The 17109-nt window shown below is 53.7% G+C and overlaps 1 protein-coding gene across 1 annotated transcript in view; it reads right to left on the bottom strand.

Annotated features, from left to right (window-relative positions):
• The window catches only part of SDHB (succinate dehydrogenase complex iron sulfur subunit B), a 34067-nt gene extending 17281 nt beyond the window's left edge, over positions 1 to 16786 (bottom strand). Inside the window, exons 1-2 of the mRNA XM_070079227.1 lie at positions 16483 to 16786; positions 6794 to 6921 (exon numbers count right to left, since the gene is read on the bottom strand). Of these exons, the coding sequence (XP_069935328.1) occupies positions 6794 to 6921; positions 16483 to 16554 (200 nt within the window). The 5' untranslated portion in view covers positions 16555 to 16786. The remainder of the gene's footprint in view (positions 1 to 6793; positions 6922 to 16482) is intronic.
• Positions 16787 to 17109: the final 323 nt, after the last annotated feature.

The raw sequence follows: 17109 nt of genomic DNA, 5'->3' as shown, positions 1-17109 counted from the left end.
AGCCAGGGACTCCTTTCAGGTAAGCGGCAGGTGCCCAGTGCTGCAGCCATTACCCAATGCCTTCCGGGCCCATGAGCAGGAAGCTGGATGGAAAGCAGAGCAGCCAGGACCCGGATCAGTGCTTCCATACAGGAGGCTGGCATTGCCACGCCACCAGCCTCTGGTTGAGCCGTTTGACACGGACTTGGCTGGAGTTTTCTTTGTATTTCTTTTGTTTGAGGTTCACTAAGTTTTCTGAATATGCATTGTCGTTCACAATATTTATTGTTTAAAGATTTATTTAAAAAGCAGAGTTAGAGAGTGAGAGACACAGACAGAAAGATCTCCCATCCACTGGTTCCTCCCCAGATGGCTGCAACAGCCTGGGCTGGGTCAGCTGACGGCAAGAGCCAGGAACTCCAGTGGGGTCTCCCATTCGGGCGGCAGGGGCCCAAGCCGGCCACCTTCCACTGCTGTCCCAGGCCCATCAGCAGGGGCTAACTGTGTTGGAAGTGGACCAGTCGAAATCCGAACTGGTGCTCGTATGAGGTGTTACCAATGCAGCGGCTTAGCCCGCTGCGCCCCATGCTGGCCCCAAGCCTGGTAAGTTCTTGGCCGTGAGTTCTTCACTTACATTACTTTCGCTTCAACTACACGTGTGTGAGCCCTTCTGATGCTGTTCCATGGACCACTGAGGCGCTGCTCTTTTTTGAAAATCTTTACTTTCTCCCCGATCTTTTAAGGACGGAAAATTTCTACCAATTCATTTTCAAGCTCCCTGAGTCCTCTCTCCCCTCCTCCCTGCTGCGAGGCCAGCCAGGGGGCGCTCCGCCCAAATACGCTGTTCTTCAGCTCCAGACCTGCCATTTGGCCATTTTAGTAGTTTATTTCTCAGCTAAGATTTCCCATCTCATTAAGAGCATATTTTTCTTAATCCACACACAAAAATTATACAATAATTGCTTTAAAATCCTTGCCAGCTAAATCCAACCAGTTACTTCAAGGCCATCGCAAAACACCACACGCTGGGTGGCTTAAGGGACAGCAGCTTCTCTCGGTGTTCGGGAGGCTGGGAAGCCAGTGCGAGACCAGGGGTCAGCCTGGCCGCCTTCCGGTGAGGCTCCCCTCGTGCCTTCACGTGGCCTCCGCAGGCGTGTGCGAGATCACTTTTAAACATTCTTACTCATTTGAAGGCAGAGACAGAGATTTCCTACCCACTGGTTCACTCCCCAAATGCTTGCAACTCGCAGGGCTGGGCCAGGTCTGAGCCAGGAGCCAGGACTCAGTCCAGGTCCCCTGTGGGTGGCGGGAATCCAACTACTTGGGCCGCACCTGCCACCTCCCAGAGTGCACATTCGCTGGGAGCCAGCACTGGGAGCATAGCTGGCACCTGAGCCTGGCACATGTGGGGCGTGGGTGTCCCAGAAGTGTCCTACCCGCTATACCAAGCACCTGCCCTGTGTCTCTTCCTCTAAGGGCACTAATTACCCACTACGGGCCTCCGCCTCGTAACCTCACAAAGGCCCCAGCCCCTAATACCATCCCCGGAGTAGTGCTCAACACAGCCATTTCTGCAGATAAACAGATGCAGTCTACTTATGTCTCCACCAATTGTCTTTTTAAGTGTGAGTCATGTTTCACTGTTTCTTTGTTCAATCAGCAATTTTACATTCTATGTTGTATCTCGTGAATCCCATGCTATGGAAAATAAATTGGTTTTTTGGGAGATGGTTGATTTTTGTTGTTGTTGTCTTACCTGGCAATTAATATGGCTGAACTCGAGATTTGGACAGGTTCAGAAACAGAATTTGGGCTCCTCCTCTGTGTGACTCATTTCTGAGATTTCCCCCATATTTCCAGTTGTTGTGATGGCCCAGCTGCACCCTCTGGTTGTTCACAGCAACAACACTGTAGTCCTTATACTCCCCTACCAGCTGGGGTCTGCCCGCAGGCCACACCACGCTACAATAGCAGACCCACCCAGAAGCAGGCCGTTCTTCCAGTCAGCTCCCTTCCAGTGTCTGCCTACTATTAGTCACTCTCCAGTCCTCCACGTCGCTGTTTCTTACATTTTATTTGGTCCGTAATTGTTATTTGTGGAAGAGTTAATCTGATGAGAGCTATTCTGCCATGACTGGAAGTGAACTCTATCATTCTTTAAATTTTTGTATTAAAAAAGTTATGAATTTAACTTTTACAGTCTTAGCCATATGCTGCAAGTTTTGATTTGCAATGTTATTTTCTAGATATTTAGTAATATTTTAATAATTTCCTTTTTTTGAAACTTATTTATTTGAAAGGCAGAGCTACAGAGAGGCAAAAGCAGAGAGAGAGAGAGGTCTTCCATTTGCTGGTTCACCCTCAAATGGCGGCAATGGCCAGAGTTGGGCCAATCTGAAGCCAGGAGCCTGGGTCTCCCATATGGGCACGGGGGCCCAAGCACTTGGGCCATCTTCTGCTGCTTTCCCAAGCACATTAGCAGGAAGCTGGGTCAGAAGTGGGGCAGCTAGTACTTAAACAGGCGCCCATATGGGATGCCGGCACTGCAGGTGGTGGCTTTACCCACTATACCACAGCGCCAGCTCCCAATTTTTTTCTTGATCAAATAGTTATTTGAAGTGATTTTTAATCTCTAGGCAGTTAGGGTTTTTGATGTTATTTTATTCTTTAAAATTTTTTATTTATTTTCATTTTATTTGAAAGGCAGAGAGAGAATAAGAATGACAGGGATTATTGTCCATCTGCCAGTTCACTCCCCAAATGCCTGCAACAGCTGGCGTTTGGCCAGGTGGAAGCTGGGAGCCCAGAACTCAATCAAGGTCTCCTTGTGGGTAGCAGGGACCCCAGTACCTGAGCCACCACCTGCTGTCTCTCAGGGTGCACATCAGCAGGAACCTGGAATTGGAAGTGGAGCTGGGACCTGAGCCCAGAAACTCTGATATGGAATACAGGCAGCCCAAGTGGTGGCCTGCTATACCAAATGCCTACCCCCTGATTATATTTGAAATATGCATTCCTTAATTTTTTTTTTTTTTTTTTTTTTAAATTTGTGAGGCAGAGAGAGAGAGAAAGGGAGGACAGCTCCCATTTGCTGGCTTACTCCTAAATTCTGCAATGGCTGAGGCTGGGCCAGGCTGAAGCTGGGAGCCAGGACATCAATGCACACTACCCACGTGGGCAGCAGAAACCCAATCACTTGAGCCATGCCCACTGCCTCCCAGGATGTCCATTAACGGGAAGCTGGAACTGGGGTGGAGCTGGAGCTCAGACCCAGCACTCTGATATGAGATGCAGGTGCCCCAACCTGTGTTCTAACCACTGTATCAAATACCTGCTCCTAAATATGTATTCTTGGTTTTACTCTATTATGGCAAGAAAATGTGGACACTGTGGCGTAGTGGGAAAAGCTGCCATCTGCAGCCAGCATCCCATATGGGCACTGGTTTGGGTCCTGGCTGCCCCACTTCCTATTCAGCTCACTGCTAATGGCCTAAGAAAAGCAAGTGTTTAGGCCCCTGCCACCCATGTGGGAGACCCAGATGAAGCTCCTGGCTTCTGGCATCAGCTTGGCATCACTGCTGGCCATTGTGGCCATCTGGGGAGTGAGCCAGAGGATGGAGGAGCGATAACTCTCTCTCCTTGCCCCCAACTCTTTCAAATAAATAAATCTTTAAAAAAAATGTGGACTACACAATTTCTACTTCTGTGAATTTTGCTAAGGAGTTGTGGTTGTTGAGGATCTGCTATTTTGCCGGAAGCTGTCTATCAATTCTCTTATTATACAGAATCTCATTTGATACTGAAAGTTGAAGCACTTAGATTAAGGTTTTCCAAATCTTTTTTGTATCTCATGGGAGCTTTTGTTAAAAAAAACCTCACTCGGGGAGGGTACTGCGGCACAGCAGGAGAAGCTGCCGCCTGGGATACCTGGGATTGAGGCCTGCCTCTGCGTGTTTTTTTTTTTAATAATTTATTATTTGAAAGGAAGAGTTAGAGAGGCAGAGGCAGAGAGAGGTCTTTCATTCACTGGTTCACTCCCCAGATGGCCACAATGGCAGGAGCTGCGCCAATCCGAAGCCAGGAGCCAGGAGCTTCTTCTGGGTCTCCCACACAGGTGCAGGGGCCCAAGGACTTGGGCCATCCTCTACTGCTTTCCCAGGCCACAGCAGAGAGCTGGATTGGAAGTGGAGCAGCCGGGACTTGAGCCGGCTCCCAGAAGGGATACCGGCACTGCAGGCGGTAGCTGTACCTGCTACATCACAGCGCCAGCCCCCGCCTCTACCTCTAATCCAGCTTCCTGCTAATGTACCTGGCTGCAGCAGACAATGGTCCAAGCACTTGGGTTCCTGCCATGCGGGAGACCTGGATGGAGTTCCTGGCTCCTGGCTTGGACCTGGCCCAGCTCTGCCTGTTTAGTCTGGGGAGTAAATCAGCAGACAGATCTCTGCCTGTCTCTACTCCTTTGTTGTTCTGTCTTTCATTTATATTTATATTTTTAAAGCTTACTGTTTACAAATAAAACAAACAGGCCAGCTGGCTGGCTGTGTTGGCGGAGGTGCGGCAGAGGCAGGAGGCTGGCGCCTGGCTCTCCGGTCTTCCCTCTCTTGGCTACCTGTGGTGTTCTGCAGAAGTGCGAGAAGATGGAGAGCGGTTCTGAGAGAGGCAGTGTGCGGGAGGCCTCACACCTGCTGTTCCTGGTTTTGAGGCTGCAGGAAGGGGCCGCGAGCCAAAAATGAGGCAGCCTGTAGACGTTGGGTTTCCCTCAGGCTTCAGCCAGGGAAACAGCTGCCTTGGGCACACAGCTGCAAGGAACCAAACTCCGCCAAAAGCCCAAAGAACATAAGAGGTTTCCCCTCATCTCCAGGAAGGAATGCAGCCTGCTGACACCCCGTTTTAGTCTCCTGACCCACAGAACTGTAAGAGGGGCCGGCGCCGTGGCTCATTTGGCTAATCCTCCGCCTGTGGTGTCGGCATCCCCTATGGGGGCAGGGTTCTAGTCCCGGCTGCTCCTCTTCCAGTCCAGCTCTCTGCTGTGGCCCGGGAGGATGGCCCAAGTGTTGGGTCCCTGCACCTGCATGGGAGACCAGGAAGAAGCACCTGGCTCCTGTGGGGAGCAACTGGGAGCAACTCGGACTAGACTAAGTTACTGGAATTAAGACTTATTCTATGCATCTGCTCTCCCACAATATGGCGCTGGGAGAGGAGAAAACAGCTTCTACGCAGCTGCCTCTTGCCAACTTGAGTGATGACCTCCAGGAGCTGATCCTGCTCCTGATTGGAGGAGAGCAGCGTACTTGGCATGTGGGCAGCCGAGTTGGGATTGGTGGAAGAGGACTATAAAGCAGGAGAGAGACAACATGCACCAGGAACATCTATCTGAAGGAACACCTGTGCAGCCCCCGAGAGAGCCGGCCGGCGGTGTGCCGCTCCCCCGCGGAAGTGGGGAAAGTGGCAGGGGGAACCGCCCTTCCACGGAGGTGGAAGGGACGGTAGCCAACCCGGGGAGGGCAGAGCAGACAAAAGAACAGCGCAGGGTCCTGTGTCGTTCCTCCACGAAGACGGGGAGCGACAGCTCCTGGCTCCGGATTGGTGCAGCACCGGCCGTAGTGGCCATTTGTGGGGTGAAACAATGGAAGGAAGACCTTTCTATCTGTCTCTAACTCTACTTCTCAAAAAAAAAAAAAAAAAAGAACTGTAAGAGTTAAGTTTACGTTGTGATGAAGTCACTAAGTCTGCGGGAGCTGACTCACATGGCAACAGAAAAAACCCCGTATCTCCACGGTGTCCTCTCATCATCTAGCCACGGTTCTGGTATTTCTCATTATACTGGGAGACACAGGCCCAGACGTACAGAATGGAGCGCGATACTGAGCGCTCCACAAACATGCCAAGTAACTTCAGCTACTTCACAACTTGCCATCCTTCTATCTGGTGAAGAAAAGGAATCATACAGGCCGGCGCCGCGGCTCACTAGGCTAATCCTCCGCCTAGTGGCGCCGGCACACCGGGTTCTAGTCCCGGTCGGGGCGCCGGATTCTGTCCTGGTTGCCCCTCTTCCAGGCCAGCCCTCTGCTGTGGCCAGGGAGTGCAGTGGAGGATGGCCCAGGTGCTTGGGCCCTGCACCCCATGGGAGACCAGGAGAAGCACCTGGCTCCTGGCTCCTGCCATCGGATCAGCGCGGTGCGCTGGCCGCAGCGCGCCGGCCGCGGCGGCCATTGGAGGGTGAACCAACGGCAAAGGAAGACCTTTCTCTCTGTCTCTCTCTCTCACTGTCCACTCTGCCTGTCAAAAAAAAAAAAAAAAAAAAAAAAAAAAAAAAAAAAAAAAAAAAAAAAAGGAATCATACAAAGACTCTTTTTCCTGATATAATCTTTCTGAAACAGACACCTGCCTCATTTTTGTTGTCAAGACAGGTGACAGAGTCCAGTCACTGGATACGCTCAGATTTTTTTTTAAAGATTTATTTATTATTTATTTGAAAGGCAGAGAGGCGGGGCGGGGGGCGGTTTCCACCTGCTGGTTCACTCCCCAGATGGTCACAATGGCCTGGGAAAGCAGCAGAAGGTGGCCCAAGTGCCTGTGCCCCTGCACACACACGGGAGACCGGGAAGAGCCTACTGACTTCAGATCGGTGCAGCTCCGGCCGTTGAGGCCATCTGGGGAGTGAACTGTGTGGAAGACTTTTCTCTCTGGTTCTCCCTCTCACTGTCTGTAATTCTCTCTCTCAAATAAGTAAGTAAAATCTTAAAAAAACAAAACTAAAAACAAACAAACAAACAAACTACAAAGAGACCTGGCTCACAGAGATACTCACTTGTTCAGATCAACCTCGTACGTCTGCATGCGCGGTTTATCTCCAGCCTTGTCTGGGTCCCATCTGTAAATGGCAAATTTTTTGATTCGAGGAGCTGTGGCTGCAGCTGTCTGGGCCTCTCGACAGGCCTGAAATGTCAAAAAGTTCACAAAAAAAGAAAAAAAACAACATTAACAATGCAAGACAATTGCTCATTTAGCTGAGGGATACTGGACAGGACCACACATTACAGACGCACAGTCTTCTTGGGGAAGGCACAGGCAGCAGCAGCCAGCAACCAGGAACCCCATTACACTCCCCGCACCGCACGCACCGGACCTGGGGAACAGCACTGTAAGTAGACAGACCTTTGTCTTCACACAGCTTACCAGGTCTTGAACGAGAGTGAAACTGAGTATTCACAGCCAAGTGTGAGAGTGACAGTGACGGGAAAGCACAGGGAGCTCTGGGCGCACACAGGAGAGACCTAACCTCGTGTCGGAGGTCAGGTGACACGGGTGCACAGGGAGGGGCTTGCCGCAGGCTGAGGGGACGGCACGCATAAGGCCTGGGGAGGAACACAGGGCACGTGCGAGGACCTGAGCAGGGGCCGGCGGGAGGCGGGCAGTGAGAGAGAGGAAGGGGACGCAGAACTGAGAGAGGCCAGAGCCTTCTGAGCTGAGTTCTGATCTTACCCGAAGGGCAGCGAGCTGCTGCCAACGACAGTGTCTGTCGGGGGAGCGATGACACCGGTTTACGGTGGGTTATAAACGAGAATCCTCAGACTGGATCTGGGGAACCAGTCAGAGAGCCACTGCAGTTAGCAACCCACGGGATCCTGGCGTTTCTAGCCCAGGGCAGAAAGCAAGGTGCACACTGCACGCGACCACAAAACAACTTCAGGGAACAAGGAGCGGGGTTCTCTCATTCCAGTGATCCCATTCAGATGTTCTCTTCTCCCAGAACTTACAGTCTCTGCCAGAGGGACCCTCATGGGGGGCCAAGGAATCCTGTGACAACAGGGGCTGCTGGGACGTGGGGGGGGGGGCCTCTGACGCCACCTTCCCCTCCCCCAACAACTGCTTCCGCATAAGGACACGTTTGTAAGAAGGTGCTGTTGCCACCAAAAGTTTTTTTTTTTTTTTTTTTTTTTTGTGACAGGCAGAGTGGACAGTGAGAGAGAGAGACAGAGAGAGAAAGGTCTTCCTTTGCCGTTGGTTCACCCTCCAATGGCCGCCGCTGCAGCCGGCGCACCGCGCTGATCCTGGCAGGAGCCAGGAGCCAGGTGCTTTTCCTGGTCTCCCATGGGGTGCAGGGCCCAAGCACCTGGGCCATCCTCCACTGCACTCCCTGGCCATAGCAGAGAGCTGGCCTGGAAGAGGGGCAACCGGGACAGAATCCGGCGCCCCAACCGGGACTAGAACCCGGTGTGCCGGCGCCGCAAGGTGGAGGATTAGCCTATTGAGCCACGGCGCCGGCTGCCACCAAAAGTTTTATATTTAAATTCATACCCATTTCACAGCCACTTCTCTCTCTCTCTCTTTTTCTTTCTTTCTTCACTGCCAGGCACCATGTTAAAGAGAGCAGTGAGCCAGGACCACAGGCCAGGTCTGCCTGCTCGAAGACGTGTGTGAACACTGTACTTGGCCACTGACCTACGCGCGTTCTCAGGTCTCTGCATCCTCCGCTCCTCAAGGGCATGAAATGGGTTACCTTCACATCTCCCAGCATGCCTTGTCAGGCCTTTGCATACAGCAGTCAACCCAGTTAGGACGGAGTGAAGAAGAGAGGAAAAGCTGAGCGTGAGACTGACATAAATACGTGGTTTAAAAAAAAAAAAAACAAAACACCTTAAAAGGCTCAAAAGTACAACAGCTTACAAACAAATGGCCCTCTGTACGGCATTTTCTCCTAAGCTGGCCCCATTCCAGGGTCCTTGAAGCGCTTCCCTGCCCAAGCAGATGCAACAAGGCCGAGACCACATCTGGTCAAGCCGAGCCACACGGAGACGGGGAGACAGCCCAATCAGCAACCCTACACTAAACCTCATTTTGTATACAGAAAAATTCACACCACATTTCAGGCCAGACAATTCCTTTATAAACTGTCAAAGCAAGAAAAAAGCCAAAAGTTAATGGACTAATTGCCAAAATATGCACTAATATTTGCTGGTCAAAGCGCTCCAAATTAACTAGAACTGAAAATACAAACATCAGCTCTCAGTGTGAAAGGAGAACAAGTATAGGAAAATGAAAGTGAAGATGAAGCTGTGCGTTATCACCAAGCTGGCCAAGGTCATTAACAAAGGCAAAGTCCACTAGGAACGCCATTTTGAAAAACATGGATGTTTGGCCAATGCCACCTTGTGGTCTGCAAAGGAAGTGAAGAGAGGAAAGACTGCTGAAGACAGCGCTTCTAGCCAATGCTTAATTTACTTAATTTAGCTCCTTTTTTGGTTTTGTTGGAGGTGATAAGATATAATCCATTACAACAGGATCCAACAATTTTTTTAATGTGTATTTATTGCCTTTTACTTGAAAGGCACAGTGACAGACACTGTTAAGCTGCTGGTTCGCTCCCAAATGCCCCAACGTTAGGGCTGGGCCAGGCTGGAGCCAGGAACTCCACCCAGATCTCCCACACAGGTGGCAGGGGCCCAAGCACTTGGGCATCATCACTGTCTCCAGCATAAGTTAGCAGGAAGCTGGATCCGAAGTGGAGTAGCTGAGATTTGAACCAGCACTTTGACATGGGGTGCAGGTGCTGCCGCTGGTGGCTTAACCTCTGCACCACAACGCTCACCACAATTTTAAATGCATAATTTATGAGTTCTTACAAACTCGTATAACCCCACCACAATTATGACAGAATGCTTCCATCCACAAAGGTCTCTCAGGGTGGGCATTTAGTGCAGTGGTTAAGGTGCTGCTTGGAGTGTCCGCATTCCTCATCAGAGGCCAGGGTTCAAGTCCCGGCTCCACTCCAAACCCACCTCCCTAGCGATGCACACCTGGGAGGCAGCAGGTGGTGGCTCGGGTTGGGCCCTGACGCCCGTGTGGGGGACCTGGACGGAGGCTCGCGGTTTCAGTCCGGCCTGGACTGAAATGACCCAGCAGACGGGCGCTCTCTCTCTGAATCTCTTTCTACTTCGCTCAGGGGCTGGCGTTGTAGCATGTCTTTCTAAAAAAAATAAGAACTGACAAACAACAGCTCTCTCGTGACCCTTTCCATCCGTCCCCTCTCCCTGCCCCCAGCAGCTGCCTTCTACAGATAGTAAATGGGCACAGTCTAGCTCGCTCACTCAGCACAGCTGAGTGAATCTCACACAGGCTACTCCAGTTGCTGCTGTATAAAAACAGAGCATTTTCATCTGGAAGTCACTACAGATTCGCGTGCACTGTGAGCAGCACTGCTGAGACGCCTCACATTCCTCACTCAGCCCCCCCCCCCCCCCCCCAGCAGACAAGATGCAGACCCTCACCACAGGGGCCTGACGTTGCCCTTCTTCTTTTATAGAAAAAAAGATTTAGTTATTTGGGGCTGTTGCTGTGGCGTAGCAGGTGAAGCCACTGCCTGTAGTGCCAGCACCGCATATGGGCACCGGTTCAAGTCTCGGCTGCTCCACTTCCGATCCAGCTCTCTGCCAGGCCTGGGAAAGCAGTAGAAGATGGCCCAAGTCCTTGGGCCCCTGCACCCACGTAGGAGACCCGGAAGAAACTCTTGGCTCCTGGCTTCGGATAGATGCAGGTCTGGCTGTTGTGGACATCTAGGGAGTGAACCAGCGGATGGAAAACCTCTCTCTCTCTCTGTAACTGCCTTTTAAACAAACAAACAAAATAAATAAATCTACAAAAAAAAAAAGATTTAATTATTTGCTTAAGAGTCAGAATTACAGAGAGAGAGGCCTTCCATCCTCTGGTTTGCTTCCCAAGTGGCTGCACATGCCGGAGCTGGGCGATCTGAAACCAGGAGCTTCTTCCTAGTCTCACACATGGGTGCAGGGGCCAAGGACTTGGGCCATCTTCTACTGCTTCCCCAGGCCACAGCACAGAGGTGGATTGGAAGAGGAACAGCTAAGACTAGAATCAGTGCCCATATGGGATGCCAGCGCCGCAGGTGGAGAATTAACCTACGCGTCAAGGCGCTGGCCCTGAGCTGTTCTTTATTTATATAATTTTGTCATTTTAGGAATGTTAAATAAATGCTAAATAAATCTGTAATACTATCTTTTGGGACTGGCTTTTTTCTTTAAGAATAATTCTCTGGAGATTCTTCCAGCTTGCCATGTATATGAATAGTTTGCTTCTTTCTGTGGTCCACAGTATGATGTCACATCTGATTCATCATTCGACCACTGAAGTGCATCTGGGTTGTGAATAAAGCTGCTGTGAGCATTATGGGCAACTTCTAAGTCTTCACTGCCCAGGAGTGGGACTGCTGGCTTGTATGGAAGCTATGGGTTTAGTTAAGAACCTGCTGAGGCTGGCGCTGTGGCGCAGTGGGTTAATCCTCTGCCTGCAGCACCAGCATTCCATATGAGTGCCGGTTCTAGTCCCAGCTGCTCCTCTTCCAATCCAGCTCTTTGCTGTGGCCTGGGAAAGCAGTAGAGGATGGCCCAAGTCCTTGGGCCCCTGCGCCCATGTGGGAGATCCGGAGGAGGCTCCTGGCTCCGGATCGGCGCAGCTCCGGCCGTTGCGGCCATCTGGGGAGTGAACCAACGGAGGGAAGACCTCTCTCTGTCTGTTCTTCTCACTGTCTGTAACTCTACTTCTCAAATAAATAAATAAAATCTAAAAAATAAAAAAAAGAAACTGCCAAACTGTTTTCTAGAGTGGGTGGCCACTGTGGCTGAGGCAGCACTCCCTAAATGGCCACAATGGCTGCAGCTGAGCCGATCCGAAGCCAGGAGCTTCTTCCAGGTCTCCCATGTGGATGCAGGGGTCCAAGGACTTGGTCCATCCTCTGCTACTTTCCCAGATACAACAGCTGGGAGCTGGAATGGAAGTGGAGCAGCCAGGACTCGAACTAGTGCCCATATGGGATGCCGGTGCTGCAGGCCAAGGCTTTAACCTGCTGCATCACAGTGCCAGCCCCAACAACAGGATTTCTGAAAAATACAACTCCTTCAAGTTCCTACTATCTAATTTGGACTTTAAACAGAATCTGGGACTCTGGAGTTCTCAGCTATAACTCTATACAGCTTGCATATCCCTTATCCAAAATACACAGGACCGGGATACTTGTTTCAGACTTCCAAGTTTCCGGCTTTGGGTGTGGGCATTTGGCACGATGGGTAAACTAGCACTGGGGGTGTCCACAGCCCACGAGAGTGTCTGGGCTGGAGGCCCGGCCCTTCTTCTGACCCTGGGAGGATGCAGGTGATGGATCAGGTGGTGGGGGCCCTGCCACCCACAGGGGAGACCCAGATCGAGTTCTGGATTCCTGGCTTTAGTGAATCAGTGGACAGAAGGTTTCTCTCTGCCTTACAAATAAAATAAATAAAAATTTCAACAAGTTTTACATTCTGGAAAAATTCAGATTTTTTTAATTTTTTTTTTATTTTTTTTTGACAGGCAGAGTGGACAGTGAGAGAGAGAGACAGAGAGAGAAAGGTCTTCCTTTGCCGTTGGTTCACCCTCCAATGGCCGCCACGGCCGGCGCGCTGCGGCCGGCACACCGCGCTGATCCGATGGCAGGAGCCAGGAGCCAGGTGCTTTTCCTGGTCTCCCATGCGGTGCAGGGCCCAAGCACCTGGGCCATCCTCCACTGCACTCCCGGGCCACAGCAGAGGGCTGGCCTGGAAGAGGGGCAACCGGGACAGAATCCGGCGCCCTGACCGGGACTAGAACCCGGTGTGCCGGCGCCGATAGGCGGAGGATTAGCCTAGTGAGCCACGGCGCCAGCGAAAAATTCAGATTTTAAACTCGACCTATGGTAGTATAGCCTGACTTGGTACAGCAGGTGGGTAGCAGCGTCAGGTTCTGTCGGGCCTGGTTTCACGCCCACAAGGCCTGCTGAAGACGACTGTGGGGGCCAGCGTGTGGCAGAGCCGGTTAGACGCCGCCATCCCTTTGGAGGGCCGGATCAAGTGTGGCTGCTCCACTTCTGACCCAGCTCCCTGCTAATATCCCAGGGAAGGCAGCAGAAGATGCTCAAGTGCCTGGGCCCCTGACCCGCGTGGCAGACACGGACGGGATTCCAGGCTCCTAGTTCATCCCATACAGGGATGCTGGCGCTGCAGCCCACGGCTTAACCTGCTGTGCCACATAACCAGCTCCACAAGTAAGTATCTTAAGGTAATAAATCCTAATGTAAGTGTTGGGGTGCCCCAAAGTGTCCCCAATTTGTTTTTCTCAAAACAACTAATTTAAACTGATTTTGAATTAAAAGCATCACTTTTAGACAACACCTGGTGGGGTGAGGGGGAGTTTACCAGCATGAGGAGAGAAGACACTGAGATCAAAAGCCTCACCGTCACGGAGCTTTGCTCATCTCGAGGTCTGCGTGACGCTGATCCGGGGCACAGGGGTAATGCTAGTGGTACAGCAGGTTAAGGTGCCCCTGCAACTCCGCACCTCAGTGCTAGTTCACATCCTGACTGCTCCACTTCTGATCTGACTTCCTGCTAATGGTCTGCGAGAGCAGCAGCAGATAGCCCAAGTGCCTGGCCCCCTGCCATTCATGTGGGAGACCCGGATGGAATTCCTGGCTCTTGTTGTGGGCCTGGTCCAGCCCTGGCTATTACATTTGGGGAATGAACCAGTGAATGGCACATCTCTCTCTGTCTCTCCCTCTCTCTGTCACTGTGGCTTTCAAATAATCTTAAAAGAAAAAACGAATAAAAATACCCTGATGGAATCTGCTGGCAGAGTGGGTATGAGAATCAGGCAGAGCAGGGGTGACTCCAGCTTCTGGTCCAAGCTACCGAGGACAGAAGAGAAAGCAGGGGCCTGGGTGGGGGCGGAGGAGAAAGCTGGGCCTGGGTGGGGGCGGAGGAGAAAGCTGGGCCTGGGTGGGGGCGGGGGAGAAAGCTGGGCCTGCGTGGGGCGGCGGCAGGACCCTCAGGACTGCAAGGCTGAAGATGTGTCAATATCTCAACCACCACGTGGAGCTCTGAGGCTGTAACTGGGTGGCCATCCGAACCTGGAGATCGCCGGCAAGGCCTGGCTGGAGACACGAGCGCATGACACCCATAGAGCCAAGGGAATGTCTGCGGACAGGTCAAAGGCTGGGGGGATGGCAAGAAACCAGCAAGACAGAGAGACAGCCGAGGTGTCAAGGGAAACCCAGACCCGGATGTCCGGAAGCCGGGGGAGAGGTTCCGAGAAACATCGCGAGAACTGCGGGCCCACCACCACGCAGGCCGCTGCTGCACGTGAGCCAGCAACTTCAGGGACGGGGGACCGGGATGGGCTCAGGAGGAACGCGGAGACGGATCCTGGGCTGCAGGCTCACACATGTCCGCAGAGTCCTCCTTCAGAGATGAGTGACGTGGCGGACAGCCACACGTGCGTGTTCGTGCGTGTGCTCGAGACGAGTGTGCCGAGAGAGAGAACACACTACGAGTGCCGGGGAGAGGGGGATTCCTGGGGGGAGGAGGGGCTGGCGGGGGAGCACTGCTAGTTGCCGGCTAACAGGAGGAGGGGGAGGATGTGGGTAAAGGTGAGGTCCTGCCCAGCACTTCAACAAAAACCCACACTGGGAGGGGCCCTGCAAGAGTACCCCTACCTCAATCTACCAGACCAGCGAGGGCTAAAGGCGTGGAGACCACTTCTGGAAAATCTTGCCCAAGACTGACTTCACAGGGGCCGGCACTGTGCTGTAGTGGGTAAAGCCTCCGCCTGCAGTGCCGACATCCCATAGGGGCACTGGTTCGAGTCCCGGCTGCTCCACTTCTGATCCAGCTCTCTGCTATGGCCTGGGAAAGCAGTGGAAGATGGCCCAAGTCCTTGGGCCCCTGCACCCACATGGGAGACCAGGAAGAAGCTCCTGGCTTCGGATTGGCCCAGCTCCGGCTGCTGCAGCCATTTGGGGACTTAACCAGTGGATGGAAGACCTCCCTCTCTCTGCCTCTCTGTAACTCTGCCTTTCAAATAAACAAACACATCTTAAAACAAAAAATTAACTTCATAGTTTATAATTAAGCAGGGTAGATCAGTAGCTAGACGGAGGGGAAAGGTGGATTCCGGAGCCTGCTGGAAGCTTCCTCAGGGAGTGGGCACGGGACGGAGCCCACGGAGGCCGGAGAGCGCGGAGGGGCACCGGCCTGGGCGGGGCAGGAGGGCTGCAGGAGGACGAGCCTGCGTCGGGTGCAGGAGGCGCAGGCTGTGGCCTCTGCAGCTTGTGAGTGTCACCGCTCAGACCCAGCGGTACCACCTGCTGCCCAGGAGCCGCCCACGTACAGGCGTGGGCGGTACTCCCGGCCACACTGCGGGTGACTGGATGGCCAAGCTCCTGCACAGCCCGGAATAAAGCGATGTCCGCTTCCCAAAACTGGCCCCGCTAGGAGCAAGGAAACGCAGCTGTCCACGGGCGGCTCTCTCCCCGCGAGAAACGAGGAGACCACCCGGCAGCTAAGGCAGCACAGACACGCAAAGGCAGAGCCGGGGGGCGACCTCGGCGTGACCTTGTACCGGCCTCACTGGACCGACACTGGCCCAGGCGATGCGCCCTTCCTGCCACACGTCCCTGTCGCTGCTGCTCTCGCTGACCGGCCTGCCCCGCGGCCACGGGGAGCTGGGGCACAAGGCCACCGCCATCGACCAGCGCCGGGCAGAGGTCAGCTGGAGGCTCCGGCAGGCCACCTCCTTCCCCTGCCCCCGCCGGCCCGCGACGTGTCCGAGTTCCCCGGGCTCGCTGCGCAGCGCTGGGAGCAGAGCCCTGTGTCGCCCGGCGGCCCGCTCACCCGACACTCGCTCCGCTACTCGGGGGTGGGGCGTTGGCATTTTTGTTTGTGAACGTGCACTAGGGAGTTTCTCAGCTATCAGGTTTTTTTAAAAAAGCCCCCGATTTACCAGTTTTTGGCTACCATAAGCAGTTTTTTGGGGGCCTCAGTTTAAGAATTCCTGCTTTCCCACCTAACGGGGTTGCGGAGGGAACCCCTCCCCGAAAGAAAACAGACGTGAAAGGGGTTTGTAACGACTTAGGCCCTGATGTGGCAATCCTGGTTTCCCGGTCTACACGGTCCCGCGCAGAATGCGGATCAACAGGGAGAACCCACGCAGTCGCTCTCGCCGCGCGCCCTTTGCAGGCTCAGAGAGCCCCCAGGGGGACAGGTGCGGCTCCCCCATCCTCGCCTTGTGCCCTGGGGAGTCACCTCGCTCCCACACCCCACACCCCGCAGGCTTCCCTCTCTACAAAGGCGACAGTTCGCTGGCAGAAAAAGGGCTTGGAGCCCAAACGTTTGGATTCAAATTCTGGTTCCGACAGCCACTCGCATGCCCTGTGACCTTGAGCGATTCAAGCTCCCTCCTTGGGACGTTTTCGCGTCCTTATCTCTAAAAAGTCGCCTCCGCGCGGACGGACGCCCAGGCTGCGGCGCGGGGCAGACGGGGATGCTGCCGGCCACACGCAAAACGCTGCGCGGGTGGGAAGCGGGCCTCCGCCTCCGAGGCCCAGCCCGGGCTCCCGCAGCCCCTCCGCGGCCCCTCAGCTCCAGGCAGCCTCTGTAACTCCCATGCCTCCCCACTTCCTCCGGGCCCGGCGCTCACCTGCAGGCAGACTCCGCCAAGGGCCGTGGCCGGGAACCGGCGCCTCAAGGAGACCGCGACCACCGCCGCCATTTTGGCTCCTGACGTCAGCCCCACCCCTTAACCCCGAGGGCGCCCTCCGCCGGCGTCCCGTCGAACACCGCGGCGCAGCGCCGGGGACCCGCTAGCCGCGTACGGGGCCACCGAGTAGGAGGCGGTGTCCGCCTTCCCGGGTGGGAGGAGGGAAGACTGAGTAAGCCAGAGTGAGCGTGCGCAGTGCCGGTCACCAGGGCGCATGCCCAGTTGGCGTCCTCCTACCACCCGCGGCGTACGTAGGTGACCTTTGCAGAGGAAGGGGCGTGGCCTTAGATGGAGGGCGGGCCAAAGAGGGTGGGTCTAAGACCAAGAGGGGGCGGAGCCACCCAGTCTAAATCCCTGCCCTGATTTTAACTCTTTTACTCCCCAAAATGCTTTAGCCTTATCACTGATATGTTTCTTTGTTTTTTTTTTTTAAGATTTATTTTATTTATCTGAAAGGCAAAGTTATATATATATAGAGAGAGACACAGAGAGAGATCTTCCATCTGCTAGTTCCCTCCCCAGATGGCCACAGCAGCCGGGGCGGGCCAGGCGGAAGCCAGGAGCCAG

This window comes from Oryctolagus cuniculus, chromosome 7 (assembly GCF_964237555.1).
Source record: "Oryctolagus cuniculus chromosome 7, mOryCun1.1, whole genome shotgun sequence".
NCBI lineage: Eukaryota > Metazoa > Chordata > Mammalia > Lagomorpha > Leporidae > Oryctolagus > Oryctolagus cuniculus.
Note: the sequence above shows the minus strand (reverse complement) of the source record. Positions and strands in the feature narration are given on the sequence as shown.